This window comes from Hyperoodon ampullatus (genome assembly GCF_949752795.1).
Source record: "Hyperoodon ampullatus genome assembly, chromosome: 2".
NCBI classification, from domain to species: Eukaryota; Metazoa; Chordata; class Mammalia; order Artiodactyla; family Ziphiidae; genus Hyperoodon; species Hyperoodon ampullatus.
The window spans coordinates 87,094,770-87,117,235 of record NC_136915.1 but is presented as its reverse complement, the minus strand read 5'-3'; the positions used below and the strand labels follow the sequence as shown (position 1 = coordinate 87,117,235).

General features: G+C 35.1%; 1 protein-coding gene across 1 annotated transcript in view; it reads left to right on the top strand.

Moving 5' to 3' along the window:
• Positions 1-22,466, top strand: part of DPYD (dihydropyrimidine dehydrogenase) — a gene marked incomplete at both ends in the record, with an annotated part of 823,320 nt that overhangs the window by 592,662 nt on the left and 208,192 nt on the right. Inside the window, 2 exons of the mRNA XM_079721437.1 lie at positions 15,221-15,341; positions 16,157-16,276. Coding sequence (XP_079577563.1) covers positions 15,221-15,341; positions 16,157-16,276 — 241 coding nt within the window. The remainder of the gene's footprint in view (positions 1-15,220; positions 15,342-16,156; positions 16,277-22,466) is intronic.

The following is a 22,466-nucleotide window of genomic DNA, read 5'->3' as shown; positions in this document are numbered from 1 at the left end:
TAAGTATATGATTCTCAGATAATTAGCAAAAGATTACATAAGGAAGCTTTATAAAAGCATGCCTGTAATGTAGTTTGACCTTTTTTTTTCACTTTGTAGTATGTAGTCCTACTTTTTTCTAACTAATGTGTCTTTGGGAATGTATAGCCCTATTGACATTTTAAAGTTTTTTTTATCATATTATCCTGTTACATAGCAAATAATATTCATTCGTCTAATACATTTCTATTGAGCAATCCAAATACAAGTATATATAAAATCCTAAGGAAAGATAAATGAAGAAATTAATTCTCTCAGGGGTTGGAACTAATGTGTGTGATATGAATGGGGAAGTATATTGTGGATGGAGGAAGTGTATTAACAAATTCTGGTCTGGTAGTTAAACATAAGTGGGCTAACATGACTGTTCTAAAATTATGTAGTGACTGATTTTGACTGCATATCATGGTTTATATGTACAGCATAGGTTATTGTCTATTTCTTAATTATTTAGAAATGACTGTGGCCACAGTATAATAGCATTATCATTTTATCTCTTATTAGGGATATCTGTGGTATATAAGGTTCAGGAAAATCCCATTATGAATAGCATTGACTTAAATTAAACATTGTGGAGGAACCAAATTGTACATGTGCTAACTGAGAAGAGATCCATCTGTGAGTGAGACATGGAAGCCCTGTGTGCTCTAGGTCTGGGGGGGGGGGAATGGGGGGGAGGCTAAAAGCTGATTGTTTGATTGTGGTTGGGCTCTCACCTATTTTGCATCAACTGAAAAATCCAATTCTGTCTCCCTCACCAGTTGCTCCCATGATAACATATAGCAACATAAGTTTCCACTAGTGTCAGGCCCAGGTCTATTGACCATCCAGCTCTTCTAAGGGGTTATGTATTCTAAATGTCTGATTTTGTTTGCTTGCTTTAAGAGAATTCATATTTTATCCATAAACACAGCACCTAGGAACGAAAGCAAGGGAATTAGGAGCACCAATCACCAGAAGAGATTTAGTTCAATGTTATTTATAATGGGAACTGGACATATCTCAAAGTGCAAAAATTGAGAAATAATTAAATAAAATAGGGTATATCTATATGATGAAATATTTTACGAATAGCAAAATAGTGTTTTTAAAGAAGTTGAATGACATAAGTGCACATGATATAATGAAAAAAATAAGGGATATACGACTGTAAAAATGGTAAGAATTAACTTTTGAGGAAACTGTATTCTTACTCCAAGAAAATAGAAGGAAATAAACCTTTTTAATAGTGCTGTTGTTTGGTTGTTTTATTATGAGTAATTTTTATTTTTCTTAGTCAATAATTTTTTTAAATAATTTATTCAAAAAATTACTCCACAATAGTTATGAAATCATCCTTTCATAATCATGGAAAACTTTCTTTAAAATAACATTTGAAGAAAGATTTAATACAAGGATAATGTATAAATTATATTAAACAATTTTTCTTTTTTTTCTTTCAAGGTAAACAGAAATATATGATTTTAATTTGTATTAAGGTGCAAAAGAGATTTGTGTGAATTTGTCTTCAAATGTTGTGAGAAGTGGGTCTACTGTGTCTCTCACTGGGGATAACTTGATAGAAAACAAAACGTAGAATGATTTAAGGATAATTAAGTTACGATGTGTAAGAGCACTTGGTAAATCACTGTGTTGTATGTTTGTTATTTTTAATATTGCCTGAGAATGGTCTAAATAACCTCTTTGAGTCCTATCTAAGCCTGTGATTTCAATAAGATATTTAATTATCAAAGCTAATTATTTAGATCTCAGACTGTCATGGATTTCACATTGTTAGAATTCAGAGATATTGTTTAAACTATAACCGATTCCTTTAAAAATGTCATATAGTCTCCCTTACATATATGCATTGCCTCATAACATAGCAAGTGATCTTCCACTGTGTCATTAGTTCTAATTGTGATAACAATAAAATGATAATTACTCAACATATTCATTGCATACACCTTTTATGTCAAGCACAGGTCTAAGCTCTGATAGTTCAGATTAAATTTATTATTGCTTTTCTTGGGCTGTGTGTATCTATAGATATAACTACTTAACCCATTTTAATCTGTCTCCATCCCTATTATGTTTAGCTATATATGCCATAAATTACCAGTGACTTTAAGGGGTATAATCTATTGCCTACATTTCAGTCCTCATCCTACCTGATGTCTTTGGTGTATTTTATATCAAGAACTACATCTACATCTTCTTTATTGGGGTTTCCCTTCTTCCTTGGATCTATCCTCATTGTTCTCTTCTCTCTCTGACATAGCAAGCATTTCACAAGATTTCAACCATGAACTACATACTAACAACTCATAAATCTATGATTCAGTGATCCTGTGATCCAGATTCCTATTAACTCTCAACTGGATTCTTTCAGCTAGGTGTCTTATAGGGACCTCAAACTCGATGTATCTAAAATTCATCATTTTATTGCCAAACCTGCTTCTCTAGTATTTCCTCACTTGGTTGATGAAATTACTATTCTCCTACAATGACAAACCACAGAATTATTTTTGATTTTCATTCGCCAACTCCAATTTGTACTAATCTTGAAAGTTTTTAATATTCATCCTTAAAATGATGTTCTAGTCCACTTGAAGTTCTTGACTAGCACTAGGCCTTTTTTCTCTTTCAGATTGGTGTCCCTGCTTGCTCTGTATCTTATCCTACTCAACCCACAGACATATATGGAATTATATTTCTAAAACAGAGGTTTAACTATGTGGCTTTTCGTGTTTTCTTATTGTCTAAAGGATAAGGCACAGAATCTGTAGGAAGCTGACTCTAAACTCTAGTTGAACCATTTAGCCATATCTCCTCTCTGCTCCTTCATAAGCAATAGTTTGGAATTTTTTTTCTAATTCCCATCACACAGTGCATTCCCATGCTTTAGAGTCTTCCTATGCATACCTTACCCATGTGTTTCTCCACAAGCCCTAATCCAGTTGCTGCCATTTTGTGACTCTTTCAAGACTCCAGTCCCCCCTGCCACACACACACACACTTTAGAAGTAAATAAAAGTAATCATTCTACCACTAACTTCCCACTTTCTTTGTACACACTTCAAGGAGAGCAAATTGCTTGGGGTTGTTTTTATGTCTTTTTCTTATACCAAAATGAAACCATTCATAAAGTCTTCGTGGTTAACTGCAGGATGATTGCAAATGTCCAGTAAGGTTTAGATTCAATAGTTTTTTAATTCCCACAAATACCTTACTTAGCAGAGAAAGGATAAAGTAAGAAGTAACTGTGTCGCGATTGTGATTTCAACTGTTGCATGTTAAAATCTAGGAATATTAGCAACTGGAAATGTATGAGTGAAACATTTTTTGATGCTGGATGCTGCCTTTGCCCAATATTCTAAAAACCTAATTATATGCTGCAACATCTAGATGTTAATTACATAACCCAGTAAGGCTTACCACACTTATTATTTTTAAGTGGAAAAAAAAATGCAAAGTTTTAAGCTATCTAAGTTTAGCAGTTCTTTGGGTACTTTACATTTCTTGAATATTACAAAAGTAAATACTCACCTGTTTTTAATACTAATACGGTTTTGTTTATCAAGCAGTTTGAAGATTTTTCCCCCCATGCAAGCTTCCTAACTGTTTTATCAACCATGTAGGCTGCAGGCACCTTAGTAGAGTTGAGTTGGGATAAACGAAAGATCCTTGTCGAATTGGTAATCATGCAGGTATTCAGAGTGAAAGGGAGATCATATTTTAAATTAATTTCGGGGCCTCAGGATATTTTTTCTTATGGGCTATATTACCATTCTCTGTTTACATATTCATCTTTTAAGAACTCATAGCTACTCTTAATACATTTCAAATCAAGCTTTCCTATACCTGGGTGATATGTATTACTTCTTTCTGCAAGGGTCTCTTGAGTTATATGACATCTTGCTTATTATGACATATTCAAATGCTAAATGATTTATAGAAAAATAATGACATATACTAATCCCAAAGGCCATTTATATATTCTATTGACTTTGACCAAATTTTAGTGCCCTAAGTGATCTAATTTGACTGTATTTGAGGACAAATTAACACCTTATTTTTTTGTAATTTTCACATTTCATGGAATGTTTCAGGTTAATTATTAGGAGCTAAATAAAAAGTGTTATTTATTTATTACTATACACAATCCATGTAGCTAAGGACCTGCCACACCTAAAGCTCCTTTCTAAAGGGAAGTGATCAAAAGCAATATCTTGAATACAAGCTGTCACAAAAGCATGTGTCCTGGATACTTTGACCACAATTCATTGGACTAGATATTGTATCCTGAGCAAAAAGTGACCAGCTGTAGTGTAAATAAAAAGAGATAAGCAGCCTTTCAGGGAGGGTGGTACAAGCAATAAGGTCACTCTATACTGGGTACTGGCTAACTGACTATCATTTAGCACTCTTAATTGCAAGCAACAGAAACTGATTCTAGCTGTCAGAAGTGAAAAGAAGATTTATTGGCAGGATACAAGATGTCTTAGAGAATCAGGGAAGGCAGGAACAACAGGCTTAGAAAAGTGTCAGAAACCAAATGCATCCAGAGAATGGGTAGCAAGAATTGCCCAGATAATGCACAGCCTGTACCAGTGCTGTTATCTGCCACTACTGCCATTGTTGGATACTGTCAAGAGGCTTTGCACCACACACTACCACAAAGAAACTTCAGCCACTTTTCTGATTATGAGATTGAAATTTTGCCTGGAGCATCAGTTGGCCATGCTGAGAATCATGTAATTGTTTCTTGGTTGCCAGAGAATAGAGAGACAAAAATTTTCTTTTCAGTGGGTTCCATAGTGGAGATAGTTTCTGTGTTCCACCAATACTTCATACAGTGGGAATTTAACAAAATAAATGGGAAGGGTGTGAAATAGGAAGGACGGCCAAAAAAACAAAACAAAAAACAAACAAAAAACAAAACAAAAAAATTACTCTGTTTTTATCTGAGGATCTTCTCTGTGGGTTTGGTTTTGAAATATATAGATTCTCTGGTGGATTGTAGAAAAACTGAATGGGAGAACCAAAAAGGCAATATAGAAAAAAGAGAAAGTGAGTAGAAGTAGAAATGGAAAAAGAGATACTGAAAAGTAAGAGCAGATTCATTAGTATCACAGAGTTTCTAATCCTAAAAGCAAGAAACACCAACTCTTAAAGGAAAAACAAGAAAGTAAGAGCTACTCTTTGTCACTGATTTCACTGGTGGGTCACCAGAGCTGCTGTGTGTCCTACAAGATGAATTACAGGCATCCCAGACCCCAGAGGACTGGATCTTCCTTTGCCAAAAACATTTCACTTACCATCTTACTTCTCCATATATACTTGTAATAAGCCCTCGGTAATGGGCGGGGGGGGCAGGAGTAGGCTTGCCATGGTTCCTTTCCTTGCCACCTGAAAGACTTTAAAATAGAGAATCCTCTTTTTACACACACATGCAGATACACACCCACACACACCTTATGATGTGTACTCTTATAAACCACGTGAGTATAAATATATTGATAAAGATTAAGTTAGGTTCAGATTGCTCAAAATTTGGGGTAAAATCTAACATCCATGAATTTTCTATCAAGAATTTGTTAACATCACACTTACAAAAGGTCATTATTAATATCTTCCCCATCCCACATTTTCACGCAAACACTTTTCAATAAAGTCACCCCACTTTTAGTTATCTCCAAATCCTTTTCAGCTCAAAGAGGGAAATCAGTCTACTGAGCTGGCAAAACAAACAAAGGCCTAGATATTTCTTTCTAGCTCTTCCAGCAGCAGAAGGAAGAAATCCCTTAAGGAACTGTACCAACTTGTTACGGATGAGCTCCCCTTAGCTGAAACCATTCATTGCCAAGGGATTGAGGTTTTCTCTGATACGTTATTTAAAATTGCCTCAACAGTAATTCCTTCTTGCTTGGATTTCATAAAGTTCCCAGGACAGAAGCATGGCTTCCCTAGACTCTTCATCTTAAATGTATCAGCATCATGGGTGCTCCAGGGCAGAAGGCTGTTTTACACTAGTCTCCTCCCTGTGTCACACGAATAGGGAATTATAAAGATACTGAGGTTTTGTGCTTCTGGTTGTTTTCTAACTCTAGCACTCAAAAACATAGGCTAAGTGAGTAGACCAACAGATGTATAAAATATCAATTGTTACACTGCTTACACTAATGATTTGCATTAAGAAAACAAATGACAAGCTGCCTAAAGTCTGCAAAGAATAAAAACTCCATATTATACACTTAAATACTTACTTGCCCTTATCTAAAATGAATCCATACACAGAAGTGCAAGTGACTGCTGTCACTTCATTACCCACTGAAGCCTTTTTGGTGTGTTCTGAGCAGTGATGGAGGAGCCTGCTGAGTTTCAGTTTGGCTCAGCTGGTCCACAAGTTTGAACCCCTACCGGTAGTATCAGCAAAGCATGTTCATAACCTGTTTGTCCACATATAAGATTTTTCAGGTTACACTGAATAACTTCATTAACAGACTATGGACAGCACTTTTTCTGCATCATGGACAATACTAACCTTTGAATTCACAAATAAATGACACCCCACATATAAGGAAAGATCAAGGTATTTTGGGGGGCTCAGTGTAAAGAATGCTAAAAAGAATAAGCCATTTTCAAAAATGTTTTAATGTAGAGAATTTTGAAGTGTCTTAATTTCTGTGAACTATGGCCAATGTATGGTTCTCAAAGGGCATTTTTTGCCTATGAAGACAGACATGGAGCCTGCTTCATTCTTCATTTGGGTGGGGAGAGAGATGATAAAAGGGAAGTAGAGATGGAAATATCCAGCAGAGGTGAAGGAAAATCATTGTGAAGCAGAAAGGAATGACTGCCTATAACTGACCAATAAGTCATGTATCAAATATGGATGCAAACAGGGCACCTGCAGGCCAATTCAGGTAAGCATCAGGACTCAAAGGGGTCTTATCCAGAAAGAAGTGGGCAAAAGATAAAATCCAGAAATGCAAGAGTTCAGGCAAAGAGAATGGATATGAAAGCAAAAGCAGACTTTAGAATAGAATATTAGAGACCCAACACACCTGCCAGAAGTTTCCAGATGACCTCTTCATGATGTTTTTAAAGAGGTTGTTATTAATTTGTTTTATCAACAAGAGATATGGCACTGGGGTAGGGATTAGCATAGGCATTGATTCCCCTGGCCATACTTCCCTGATGGGTAGACCTGGCTTTTCAGACACAAAGGTATCATCTCCTTTATCTGTAGACTTTGCACAGTCATTTCCAGGGTCCCACATCACAGCAGTGACTTTTCCAGCAGGTTCTGAATCAAAAGATAAAGTAGGTATCTAAACTCTCCAGTGATGACTCTGAACTGTATCTGAACAGAGGACACCCAATCATTGTCTGCTACTATGTCCCTTAAAGCAGTCTTTTTCACAGGAAAAATTAGTCCTGCTTCTTGATATTGAACCCTTTCTTACCCAGAAGCATATATTGTCCATTGGCTTGATTGTTTCCAGGACCTTCCAGGAAAGCTGGGTTTAAGAGCTTTGTTAGGATTCCATTTAGCTTTCTTGAGTTTTTCTCAGTGAGATACCCTGGGGTCATTTGGATGAGCTTCTTTTTCTTCTTTGACTTTCTTAGAATACACCCTAACCCTATCACAGAGAGAATTAAGAAATTCAAGTAAGGAATTGAGGCCTTCAGGAATCAGACACATAGATGGAGTTAGAAGTGCGAAAGGTTTATTGGGGAGTAACACTTGTGGAAGGAATAGGGATGAAGCAGGATTGGGGGAGGGGAGCAGTCAGACCCTGAAACAGATATGAGAAGAATCTTCACCAGCCCAACAGAGAACCCTAGGGCAAAGATGGCCTACTAGGGAAATCCTGCATTGGATAGAAATGACTGGGCCCCTGTACCACAGTTTTGCTGTCTTGGCCGGGGCCTCCCCAAGAGGACCCGGACCTCAGCTTGAAAGCTGAAGGGGATCTGAAGGAGGGACCAGTTAGAAGTTGTCAGCTCACCACACTGTAGCAGCTGGGTGCAAGTCTTTTCCTGAAGGAGGATCTGGGTGGTGCATGTCTGGGTCTGTCATAGTTGCTTGCTTCTACGTGTACTCCATAAAAGAACATTTCAGATCCTAGTTAAGTCACCTTAGTGTATTTACTCATTGTTCTAGTGAAAGGTCATACAATTCTTCAACAGTTCAAAAAGTTGACCCCTTAACTTGCAGAATCAGTTTCTATTTTTCTGTTTGTTTGTTTTGTTATAGTTTGGGGTTCCTACAATAGAGACTCAAAGTATTTGTATAATAAGACAGCAAGAGTGCTGTGAGAAAGAGCCTCCCCAAGACACTCATTATCTAGAATAGCACATGGACCCGTGAGCAGGAGATGTTCATTGGCCTGACTACTGAACAGGTACTTCTCCCACTTTATTGCCATGGTCAGTTGAGGCAGTGGATTTCTAGTTGGGATTAAGATAGGATCAAGACAGTCTGAGAAAATCTGAGTCTGCTTCCATAGGGACAAATTGTGGAGGGGAAGATTTGAAGTTTGAGCCGTTTTCAGAGCTGACTTCCATCATTACATTGCCACTTGAATAAAGAAGTGAGCTAGTGGACCAGAGGGGATAAAGAGGGGCTAGTCATCAGAGGGGATAAAAATAATGACTCAAAGACTACCTACTTCTTAAGAATTATCTAAATAGTTCATGGCAATTCTCATCCACTTGTGAAAGGTTTAAGCTTCTGAAACTAAGTGTGTGGGAATGAGGAACACTGACATCAGAGGAATGGTACGCTAGGAAAATGCTGTCTGAATGGAAGAAACAGCAGCATTAAACCATAGTCACAGGAAATGGTATTTAAAGGAATGCAAGTTCCCTTTAACTGGCAAAACTATGGATAGACTTCCCCACCAGGCCCAGGGACCAAGGACTGGGACTTGAGGCGAGGTTAGGAGTGCAGACTGGAAAATCTTCAATATCCTAAAGATTTAGACAGGAAGGGCCATGGGCAATCGGGACCTCAGGGAGTTTTTAATGGATTGCCGGGCCACAGGAGGGCACAACTGTCTTCCAGGCAGTTCAGCTAGCTGGTAGAGAACAGCAAAAGACTGTTTCCAAATTCCACTGGCTTATGGAGCAAGAACTACTAATATCTCCAGCTTATTTTGGCTCCATTGAAGGGAAGGGACAGTTGTTATCTTGCTCACTGTGGAAATCTGATCCACATTTAGGAATTCTTCATTCTTTTGTTCAACACAGTATTTATTATCTTTAGTGTCTTAGACTCTACATAAGAGGATCAGGATAAAAAAGTAGGATATATCCCCTCAAAGACTAATAGTCTGGTAGAGATGGCGAAAAAAAAAAAAAAAACATGATTATAAAACACTGTGATAAATGAGTAATAAAGAAACATTATGAGAGTATTTAAAAGGGAGTCATTATTTATTAATCCATCCTGTGTTGAGGTAGGATGGAAGTGATGTTATCCAAGGGACAAGAGATGAAGGACATTCTGGGCAGAGAGAGAGAAAGAAAAGCCTGAAGCAAGCGGATGCCTGGGGAGGAGAGAACACACAAGCAGTTTAGTTCTGTGTCATCTTCAACTTAAGGCACAAGGGAAGTGGAGGAAAAAAATATATATATATATATATAATATTTTATATGCATATACAGATACATTGCTATAGACTTATAGCCTTTTATATTCATATTATATGTTTGTTATATGCATTTCCCCCCTGGATTATGAAGTGTTTTATTTTGTTTTGTTTTTAAGAATAGAGATAGTGTATTATATATCTTTAACACCATTGTCTAACATAATACTGAAACAGTTGTCTATTAGGTTATCCTGGAACCAGTAATTTTATACTCCCAGCTTTCTTCTGAGTGAATAGAAATAAGAAAGCCAATGTTAATTTATGCAGTGTGAGCTCTATCAAGTCGACGGTATTTGTTGACTGCCTACTATGTGCTGAACTCTGTGCTACATGCTCTGAAATACTCTGAAATAAGAGAGCATATCAGGATCTCCTTTTTTATACTTAACATCCAACATACATGTTATTTAGGTGCCTGGGTTGTACTTCCTAGTAGACTCTGCCTTCCTTGTCCCACTCATCTTTGTCTCCAGCATAGGCTAGTTGCAGTGCCTTGTCATCAGTAAATAAATTTGTTAAAAGGATAGAACCCACATTGCCTAGAATGCCACTGGCTTTAATTTTTCTATTTATATTTGAACACCCTTGGAATTATTTTAAAATTTTAAATGAAATTTGTGGTGGTATAATTTACTTATAACAGAAAAAAATATATTTAAGTATAGAATTTGATATGTGTTGACAAATGTCTACTCTCATGTAAATACCATCACAATCAAGATACAGAACATTTCCATTACCCTAAAAAATTTCCTTATGCCCTTTCCCACTTAGTCTCTTTCCCATCCCCAAACCTCAGTGACAGCAACCAATGCTCTGCTTTCTGTCAGCCTAGCTTTTCCTTTGTGGAATTTCATATAAATGTAATCATGCAGCATGTACCATTTTGTGGACTTCTTTAACTGAGAATAATGTTTCCTTGATTAAGTCCAAATTGTTGCATGATTCAGTAGTTTAGTTTTTTTTTTTAATTGATGAATAGTATTCTGTTGTGTAGACATGCCACTTCATTCACATACTAATGGATATTTGAGTTGTTTCCAATTTGGAGCTATTTTGAAAAAGTTGCTATGAACTTTTGTGTGCAAGTCTTTGTGTGGATATATATTTTCATGTCTCTTGGATATATAACTCAGAGTAGAATTGCTGCATGGATTAGTAAGTGCACATTTACCTTTAGAGGAAACTGCCAAACGGTTTTCCAAGGTGATTGTGCCATCGTTAGAATTCTTAAATCAGGAAAACTGGTGCAAGAAGGACACATGCTAAAATATAAGTTAATTTAAAACATCCCCATTCCGATGCCTAGTCTTTGCATTTACTAATAATTCTACCTGGAGTAGTTAACTCTTTCTGTCTTACTTTACTGACATAGAAGGATAAATATATCACTTTTGCCTATTACTCTGAAGCTACAGCTAGTCTTACAGGTATAAATGAAGTAGAAGCCTTTTATAGTTCTAGTTTACAATTGATGGCTGCATTTTACTTTAAGGAGCAATTTTGCTAAAGAAGATGATGGTTTAGGACATGATAATGGGAAAGAAAATTAAGAAGGTGAAATAGGTACTCAGATTGATCTTCTGGACCCTAGTTCTGTCTATCAGAAAAGTGGACATAAAAATGCTAGCTACTTCCCAGCATGCCATGTGAATTAAGACTTAAGAGTTCCTTAGTAGAAAACATTTTATAACTGGTAAAATTTTTCAGTGGGTTCATTGAAATGCCACCTTCTAAGAAAACCATTTTGAAAAGAATTGTGCAGAGTGGAAATTATCAGGGAAATTCGAGAAAATGTTTCTTAAAGTCAAAAATTTCACTAGTAATTTAACTTATCAAGAAATTCTCACAATCTCATTCTCTAGTGCTTATTCCTGTGTACAGGGCATGAAATCAGTGAGATTTGATGCCCTAGGTAATTGGTGAAAATACCTGTCCTACAATGGAGAGGTCATCTAAGGGTCCTCAAAAGCAGCAGGGTGCATCATATATAGAACCCCCTTAATGTGTAACTAGAGACATGCTAGTTACTAGAATTAAAAATTATTATCTTGTGGCCCAGATAGAAAATTAAGCTTTTAAAAGAAGCCAGTTTTGGACAATGGAAATTTCTGCAACAAACAATGTGCTCAGAACTACATTTTCTGCTTTTTGCTGTTGTCACTGTCATTTGGTTTTCATAGGAATCTATTCCAGAGTGTATTAATTGCAGACAGACACAGGGTTGCTCCTCATTAAAATTGTCAGAGGCCACATTTATCTCTAGTTTGCTTTTATCCTCTTCTTAGCACCTCACAAGCTTGATCTGTTACCTTCACGTCATGTAGTAACCCCAAGACCACCACGTGCTCCCCAGACCTGTCACTCATTCCTTTAAGGGCTTCACTGCTTTCTTGCTAGTAATATCACACACCTCCATCACAGGAAAACCCATCCTGCTCCCTCACAGCTTTCTTTGGTGATCATATAAATAACAAAAGGGTTAACAGGTATTAAAGTAGTACACACACACACACACACAAGCAGTTGCTATGGAAGAGATTACAAATCATGATCAGGAATGGGCATTATGAATATCTGCAGGAAGAGCCAGTAAAAAATTGGTGATACAGGTGGGCTTTTTGTGGACTAGACACTTTAAAAGACTTGTTAAGCTGTTCTTTTATCCATGATTATCTACCATTTTTCTTCAGAATTTTTCCTGCTTTGTAAAGAAGTCTTAGTGAATTTCATTCTTTTAGACAGTATCTATCATAACATATATTTGTGTTTTTCTTAAACCCAAACATAATCTATAAATTGATGGATACATAAAGAAATAAATTGAAAATCTGCCAAGTTTTCATTTAGTCTTCTTTCATTGACACAACAAACTTTTTTGAGTGCCTACAATGTTATATGCCTAGAAGTAGAAAAGCAATCCAGAATTGTCTTCTTTTATTTAATTTTTGTTGGTGTGGATAATGTTAAAGTCTCAGTCTCTCTGAGAGGTTGTAGTAACTTTGTGTATTTCCTATCCTGAAGACTTTTTGGAGGGGAGAATTAGAAATTGTCTAAAATTTATTCATTTCAATAAGATTCTAAAAATTGGCTTGTTAGGAAGGGCCATGCCACCTGATGCTATCACTAGCAAATGAGAAGGTCAAGATGCAGAAGCACTATTAATTGTTTTTAGGTCTCGATCATTCATATAAAAAATGTGAGGAAATTAGGAATGTGTGAATAGTTTCTCCAAAGTATACAGATTCATTTTTTCATGTTATTAGCCTCATCACATTTCTAGTTGTATTAGAATATTCCCTATTATTCCTGTCAAACAGAACTTTGCAATTTATGGGACAGTCAATAATTTTTATAATAATGTTGGCTATAAGTTGTCTTTAAAATTCTCAGGTAATCAAATTGTGTTTCAGCTGGTTATGAGGATTAGTAAACAGCTGGCTTAACTGAGTAGGAAGACAGGTAAAATATATCTGAACACCATAAACCTTACTCATAGAACTATCGGAGGATTAAACTATGGTATCTCAAAATAGCAGCAGATGATTCAAGTAAATAAAGGTAACCAATGGACCATATTTTTTTACAAAAACTGAAAAACTCTGAACAAATTTCAAATTGTTAAACAATGTCTGAGGCATCCATTTAAAGTATTCAGCTAGTGAGAATCAACAGAAAAAAGTGTGACAGTTGTTCAAAGTAAATATAAAGACACGGTGGTCAATAGTATTGAAAGCCACTTAGAAACCTATATCAGATTATTAGTCTTTACTCTATTGGAACCAGATAATATTTTAAATTTGTTTTACTAATTCTTATCAGGCTACCCTCCATGTATTATGCAATTCAAGTGATCTTTAAATTATTGGCAAATTCTACCTTAAAGAGAGCTTTCACAAAGGACATGCAATTGATGTCATCTAGAGTTACTGTCATTTCTAGGCTAAGTCCCATGGAAATTCATAACTTAAAAATGAAAGTCACAAAGATGCAACTGTCTTCATAATGCCAATGCAGTGGTTATAAATATTTCATGAGCATTGCATGGGCAGGGGCAGATCTCCATTTTCATGAGTTAGAATTTGTACAGCTAAGTCTCCAGATTTTACTATTCATAATACACAATATGCCCTGTAGAGCATTCCATATAGTGCTTTTTTAATATTTATGTTTAATGAAGAAATTACTGTTCTGAAAAGAGAACAAGCCAAGTCAAAGATTTCTTGTTGAAATGATTAGTTTTGCTGAATAGCGACAATAACAATCAACAGAAATTACCTCATCACAGTGTCTTAGCACACAAACACGTAACTTGTAGAGTAATACAAGATGACTGATCAAGATACATTAACCCTAAGTGAAAAGGTTCTTTCTAAAGGTTATAACATTAGAAATCTCATCTTAAAAGAATTCAAAAGGTTAAAATGCAAAGAGCAACTTTCTTACATATAAAAATATTAATTACAAATGAAATACTTGCCTACTGTTTCATAGTTTAAATATATGTCTGCATTTTTCTGGGTGGATCTTTTATTTTTTTAAAAAAGCATTTTAACTTCCTAAGATAATATTACCAAGTTCAATAATGAATTGCTATTGCATATTTTAATGTAATTCATCAAAGCACATTATCAGTACCTGTCAGAATAAATTTTGCACTAAAAGTAATGAAAAAAAGGACTATTGTATGTGTTGAAATCAAAGAACATTACTACTGCTGAGTTATTTTCAATGGAAAGGATAGGTGATTGCCCTCTAAATGATACTTGTCCCATGAGAAAATAGAAGCCTGAAAAATCACAAGAAGCAGGCGCAGGAAAACATCGATTCCTTGCTTTTAAAAATGAGCATTTGATATTTTGTTTCATTCTTGTCATTTTAATCAATTCTTTCAAGTTGACCAATGTTGAAAAGTGCTACACAGCTCTTGGCAACATTTGCAGAAGTAAGCTAAAGTTACTGATCAGCTCGTGTGTAACCTAAGGCTGAATTACCCCATATTAGCATATATTATATACCATAATTAGATTGATTAGGAAGTCACATATTTTCTTTTGAATACAATTCAACAAGACTAAGTCTTCTAATAATGAAAACAATAGGCTTCAGATTTCATACCATTCACCTGGGAGTCAGCTATTCAAATATTTTTATTAGGCTTAAACCAATGACGTCGTTAGAAATTCTGTAATGGTTCCCGAACTTATCACCAGAAGTTTACGTTTTATTTCTGACATTATTTAACTGGAAGTGGGAAACACTTTCTTCCATTTGGTTCTTTGTAATTTTATTTTCCAAAGGCTCCCTTGAGGAATTTAACCTTTATGTGATGAATTTGCAGTTCACTTGAAGTGTGTTAACCTTAGTTCCCTAATGAGTCTAGATGTAATACTGAGGAGGAATTTGAGAAATATATCATGTTGCTCATTGTCAAGTTGGATTTGTCTTGCACATCTCCAGCTTTGCTGTTGTTCCAGCACACATTTTGATCACAATTCTTTAATTATGTTCTATATTTAACTGACCTATTTGAACAGGATCCAGAGCTGGTGCGAAACATCTGTCGCTGGGTTAGGCAAGCTGTTCAGATTCCTTTTTTTGCCAAGTTGACCCCAAATGTCACTGATATCGTAAGCATTGCCAGAGCTGCAAAGGAAGGTAAGAACCTGACTTACATCAATTGCCTCGTTATGTAAGTATGGGCCTAAATTTCATAGCCATACTAAAGTATATCTTTATCCACAAATATGTGTGCATACCTCTCTTTAAACTTTAAGAAAAGTATTAAATTGAGCGCTTGACCTCACAAATGTAACAGATCCATACCTATAATCAAGCTAGTAAGTGGCCCGGGAATACAAGAATATCTATCATTTTTCCTAATAAACACCTGGTTTACACACAAACAATTGTGAAACGAAGCCACAGTCACAACAAACCACTCCAAAATGAATGACTTCACAATATAACAGTCCAGCAATAGCACCTGAACCTTTAATGAAACTTTTTAAAAAGATAGCTGCTTCCACAGGTGAAATTTCTTATGAGTTCCCTTTATATTTGATGGGATCTAGTACACTGCCTTAAACACATGCTCAATAAATATCTTAAATACATAAATCATACAGTCAATGCATGATTTTACAAATCATATATGCTTGTGTGCTATCCAATGGAAATTGCATCCTGATTTGTAAAGATATTGTAAATTACCTGGAAAATAACACTGAATACAAAACATTTGGCATCCACAAATCTGTATAATAATTGGAAAAATAAAGTGGTGTTAATTAAAAATTTTTATGTCTAGCATTTTAAGTATAATTATAGGAATGAAATTAGTGAATATATTTGAGGGGAGGAAATGTTCTCAAGAGAAAGTAGAGTGTGCATTTTTCTGGGTTGTGTGGGTTTGAATGGGTTTTAGCAATCGTCCCTTTAAGAACTGCAGAAAAATGTTGTGTTTTTCATAGGTGGCGCAGACGGTGTTACAGCCACCAACACCGTCTCAGGTCTCATGGGATTAAAAGCCGATGGCACACCCTGGCCAGCAGTGGGCACTGGGAAACGGACTACGTACGGAGGAGTGTCCGGTAGGTGTTACCCTCTCCTTGCATTTTTGCTTCCTTGGAGGTTGGTGAAAAATCAAGAGATCATGTTACAAGCAAGAATATGTGCCTTTTATGATTCCAAATTCTTATAACTCACTGCTGGTCAAAACTCCTAATAGTTATGACAGATGGAATAGATTGATCAAGTGACTGATAGCACAAGAGGAGAGTATACCAAGATAGGGTTTCATACAAATTCTATTTTCTTGCAGTCTGTGCATTACTCAGAATTTCTCATTGTCACAATTGTCTCATCATTAATTAGTAAAGGCTAATAACAAGGCCTTCTAAAAGAAGAATATAAGCACCCTGATTTTAATATCTTTTTTCATAGTCTGGGTTAGTTTCCAGTCTTCCTAGAAGTTTGAAATCTACCTTCTTCAAAAATCTTACCTTCACAACTGTGAAATAAATAATTAAAACATTACATTTATAGCTTCAGCTGACAAGATATTTGCAGACCTCATACCTTTGCACACTTTCTCTCATCATAAAACACTTGCATTTGAACCAGAAAGAGAAGTTTTAATCCCAAAGTCCTGTTCAGTATCTTTTGCCCTGTGCACTCTGTTGCTGTGACAACATGAACTTGGTCTTGTAAAGACAATGCTGTGAGGTTCTTGACTGTACTGGTATGGGGATTAGTCTCCTTGGTGATAGAGACAGTGGTAAATATACATAACATAGCAGTGTCCCACTGTTCAAGAAAAGCATTGCTGAATCAGACCAAAATGTGCCTTTGGAAGAGGCTGCATAGACACAAATAAAGCTCTCTCTCCATGCTGAGGTATTACACTTTGAGAGCGTGAAGTGTGCCTATAAGCCATGATTTAAAAAAAAAAAAAAAAAAAGTATATTCTGCTTTTAATTGAATGCCATTCCCACAGTGTTAGAAAGAGGAAGGCTGACGAGGAGCACCTGCTCAGGGTCCAGACAGAACTCCCTTTTATCAGGAGCTATCAAACAGGGCCTTAAATATTATTGTAATGCAGAATAACATGGAGCAAGTTAGCATGTGTCTCAGAAAGAGAGTCGAGAGATTCCAGAGTTGGGCTGTAACGTGCACTATGTTTTCTGTCAGCCCATTTCAATTTTTCCAGCCTGCCATGTTGACAGCAAGAGAATAAAGGAGGTCACAGAGGGTGCTGAACATTAAAAATTAATAAAAGAACTATTGCAGTAGTATTTTATATAAGTAACACCGTTCGCGTTTTCTCATTTAAGCTGCAGTTTCTGAATATTCTCCCATACTATAACTCAGACTAATAAACTGACGGAATTACAGCATTAGAAAAAGTCTTTTATGTTGCAGTCTTTTAAGCATACACACACTGGAAATTATAGCAGCATCTGCAAACAAGTTTAGCTGTACCTCAGGGCCTGTTAACATTTCCATAAAACTCTATTTCTAAGATTTGTAAATTCATCTATAAATATTCACTTGGGTTATAAACTCAACCAAGCCTGGGTAGAACTTTCATTTTAAACAACAAAATGTCCCTAACATTTTTAAGGGTTTGTACCTCATTTCTAATAGGTTCTATAATAAGTCCCTTCACATTATAAACAATTTGTTTTGAAAATAGACTCTCTCTATATTGACAAAATTAATAGTTTTTTTCCTTTAAAGCAATGTTTGCTTTAATTTAAAGGTAATATAATCTGAAAAGCAGTTTAAACAGGCAATGATAATATATTTTAGGACAGAAGTAAGTTCTATAACAAAGTACCTTCAGAATGAGTTATAGCAAAACCTAACCTAACAAAATGTGTTAAATAATAATGGCTTCAAATTTTAGGAGTGATGAAAATATCAAAATGGCTAAATACCATTCCTAGTTTTATGAATTATGCTGCTTCAATATAGAAAACTACACAAAATATGCCAGGTATTTTTACAAAATTAAAAAAAAAAAATTCTCACAGCACAGTGCTAATACTTACCCAAGTGTTCTCTCAGAACACTGGAATATCTACTATTAGAAGAGCTGCTTGAATCATAGATTTTTTTTTTTAAGTGAAAGCTAAAAAGAGTTCAATTTTGGATAGCCACCTGAAATACAGTACATACTTTTCATTACCAAGGAAGGCTATTTTTCTCTTTCAATACTTTCTAGCTCTCTATCAGTCTTTTTTTTTTTTTCTCAGAATAAGATCCCTGCTATTTGAAATGAATATTTTGTTTTGTTTCAATGGGGAAGTGGTGAGGAACTAGAGTAGCGCACGTGCTATAGAACAATGGTCACATTTCAATAATGTCCTTCTTTTAAAACATATTAGCTAGTAAGGTGCAGTGACTAGCTTCAAACACAGAACCTCAGCTAAGGAATGTCAGTTTAATTATTTCAAATATGATCAGTCTGGATTCTAGAATATTCTAAAGCAATGTTTCTCAAACTTTGGTTCCCAACTCATGAGTGTATTATGGAATCAAGCTTAATGAACTCTGAACAATTTTTTTTTTTAATGAAATAGAACAGAAAAAACTGTCAGAATGCTTTGCACACAGTTGGGATAAACACTGGTCAAACATCTTTTTTTAGTTATACATGTAATGCACACATATATATATTTCTGTGTTAGGTCATGATGTAAAATGAATTTTTTTTTGTGGTTAACTTCAAAAATGTCAGAAAGCTGCTGTTTTAGAGGGAGGTCTCTTTGTTAAATAAAAGATGTCATTATGCCTGTAGAAGTCATTAAGTGAAGTAACTTCTACTTGTTGAAGTTTAAAATTTATATCAAGAGAGAGAGTTAGGACTTCATTCCAAGGTCTCATTCTCAGCTTTGTTATTTTAGAAACTGCGTTTTCCAGCTCATCTGTAGGTTATTGGAGTGGGGAAGGTGGTCAAACACAAGAATCAAATTCATAGTAAAGTGACTTCTAAACCTAAATTTTAATTGTAGGAGAAATACCTGGCAAGATTTGTGATAACAGTAGGAGTCTATTAAAGGTGATTTCATAGTGAGAACAGTATCAAAAGAAAGCTTGTTCAGTATTCATAAGGAATATTTTCATGAAACTAGGATGACTAAGTAAGCTGTCCACCATACAAGTACTTCTGTCTAAATCATTGCCTCTAAAGAATCAACGTTCTCTACCTTTCTTTGGACAGTAGAAGCATAATACTGTAAGTTGTTACCACCTAACTTTCTTTTTTTCTAGAATCCATGCAGAACACTTTTTAACATCAAACATCAATTAGTTCATGTATCACTACACAGTTGAATAAATTATTGTTGTTTTTTTTTGAGGGGGAGGGGAGAAAATTTCTTGGCTTTATTTACTTGGTTAGAAGGAACACTAATCTCATCAGGAACATTATTTATAAACTCTGTCCTCAAGTGAATTACTCATTATTTTACCTAGTTTTAGTTTGGTTATTTTTTTCTTGATTTAGCTTCAAATTTTGACCCTTTTCTTGACCTTGTCCCCCAAAATAATGGTATCTTAAACTTGCCCCTAACTCAGTGATTACTGTCACCTGCATAAATGGTGTTATCCAGCTGTGGTGGGACATTTTCTCATGAAGTCCTCCCTGTAGATAAGGTTCTTTTAGAGATGGTTAAAAATGAGTCCTGCATGGCATAACTAAAGATATGTCTTTCTTGCAACTGACTTCACAAGGATAACTTTTATTCATTTATAGCTGCATCGGGAGGAATAGTAATCAAGCAATAGGGTAAACTCATTTGAAGGAGTTTTTGTTATTGTTCCTTATTATGTTTTAAAAGGTTCTTTTTATTAATGGGGGATGGGCATATTCCTTAGGTTTGTTGTTATTCCATTGTCCCGCACATATTTCATTTGTTTTACATGAAAACACATACACACACACACACATATAGGGAAAAGTTCCGAAATTTCTCTGCAGAAGGCACTTTGAGATGATGATAGATACTTTAGGCTCAATATAATTTACTTTCTACAAGGTTGAAAAATTAACTCATTTTAAATTATTTGCTAAATTTGTTTTATTTTATAAAAAAAGGGAAATTCTTGCCCTCAATTTCAAATTTTAGATGTTTGAAATTATTGATTCTGTATCAACTTAGTTAAAACAGTAGAACACTATTATTATTCACTACTAATACTTATAAACTTTATACTGATTTCTGAATAATTCATCAAAGACGGCCTTCAAGATTTGATCTCTGTTTCAGGAACCCATATTTTACTAATCACGTGAAGGATATTACAGAGGTTAAGAAATGATGGTGTATTTCTCAACAAATGATAATGGTATACTCCATAAATGTTCTTACATTCTACAAATAAATGATATATGATTTGATATCCAGCTATGTGGGCTATTGGACAGTGAACACTAACTGAGCTCTTATAGTTACAAGCCTAAAGGTGTTTTCTTTGTAAAATCAATATGGGAATTACCAACAAAAGAAGGTGCAAGTTAGAAATTTGCTAGTAATTTGTAACTCTATGACAATGTAGGGCTAGAAATGAGTACAAAGTGTATAGTTTAGAAAACTTGAGGGAATTGATGTATCAATAATGTATCAATAGTAGCTTAAAAAAGAATCTTAAGCATTGGCTCCACACTGCATATTTTATGTTTGTCTTTAAAATAGTTACTCAAGAGTTGCCGGGACTTAGCAGCATGCACTCAACTACTGGGCACTACATAAACACAAATCCAATGTAACCCACTCTAAGCATAAATTTAAACTTATTTTGTTGTATTTATTAGTGACTATTGTGTAAAATGGAGAAGATGACAAAACATATACTAGATTGGAAACTCAGAAGTTTCAGTTACATTTTGCTTTGAATAACTATTTTCACACATGCAAGCAACTGAAAATTTGGGTAAGATTGCTTGAAGTTCTTATACTATATGTTACAATTATATCATAAAATGCAGTACTGCTATTTTTTATAGGAAGTAGTTTTTAATGGGCTGGATTTTTTTATGTGTCAATCACATGATTACTGATGCATATAATCCTTTCAGAAAAACACACCTACTATCCGTCATAAAATTTCAGCTATCTATTGTAACCATCTTTATCAATAAGAGCTTAGATTTTAATACTGAAATATCTAAAATAACCTGATAAAGATAATATTTAAATGAATAAAAAAGCAGTAATAAATCATGCCAAAAAGAATAATTAAAAGGAGAGCCTTCCATTTTATACTCACTTATCTATTTTCTTTTTTTATATGTACCAACATAATGCAAGAAATTCTAGTCTATTATTCACATATGTAAAAACATTCTTAGACTATCACAAGTTTAACTGATCAAATTCTTAAAGAACTTGTTATATAAATATATGTACTATATTTGCACAATAGTCGAAAGTAGGGATATCAAATAAAGATGTTGAATTACAATTTTCATTATAAATTATCAGTTTAGTTGAGAGAAGCTCACCATTAGAACTATTCTCATTTAAATCATGCTTATTTGAATATATTCATGTACAGACTGACAAAGAATCCCCTTCTGCATTATATTGCTTTTCCCGAAGCCAGAGTTTCTCACTGTTTGGCTGTCGTTGGTCTATGCAGGAGATCAGAGCCCTAATAATAGATTTTTGACAGTGAGCTCGCCTGCTACCTGCCCTACACAAATCCTCACTGTTCATGTTTGCTTCACGGCAACAAAGCAGACAGAAGGAAAATGCCAAGTGCTGAGTTTGAGGTACAGCCTTGCCTTGGCTTGACATTTCAGCAGAATAGCAGTTTATGAGATGCATAATTTTTCATCTGGGACTCAGCTGCCATATTCATAGACGCTTACAGCTCATCGACAGACTGGAGCAAGGGCAAAGGTTTAAAGCATAGATCAAGGTCTATATTCTTTCCTTAGGTATTTTAAAATAACTGCAGATAAATGATAAAATCGAATGATGTGTAAGAGCCAAAAAATTCTTGGGTATCTGGATAGTATATATGTTTTCTTTGCTCAAAATTAGGAAAATAAATTAATGTCTGTTACCAGCTCCTAAGAAAATATTTGATAGACTTTGTAAACTAAAGGACACTGACAAGCATATTAAGAAAACTTACCTTTGCAGCAATGGTAATGAATTATTAAATTTCTTTCTTGTGTGTGTGTGTGTGTGTGTGTGTGTGTGTGTGTGTGTGTGTGTTTTCATAAAGAATGAGTTCAAGCTTGAAATTAATCAAAAATGTTCTATTATG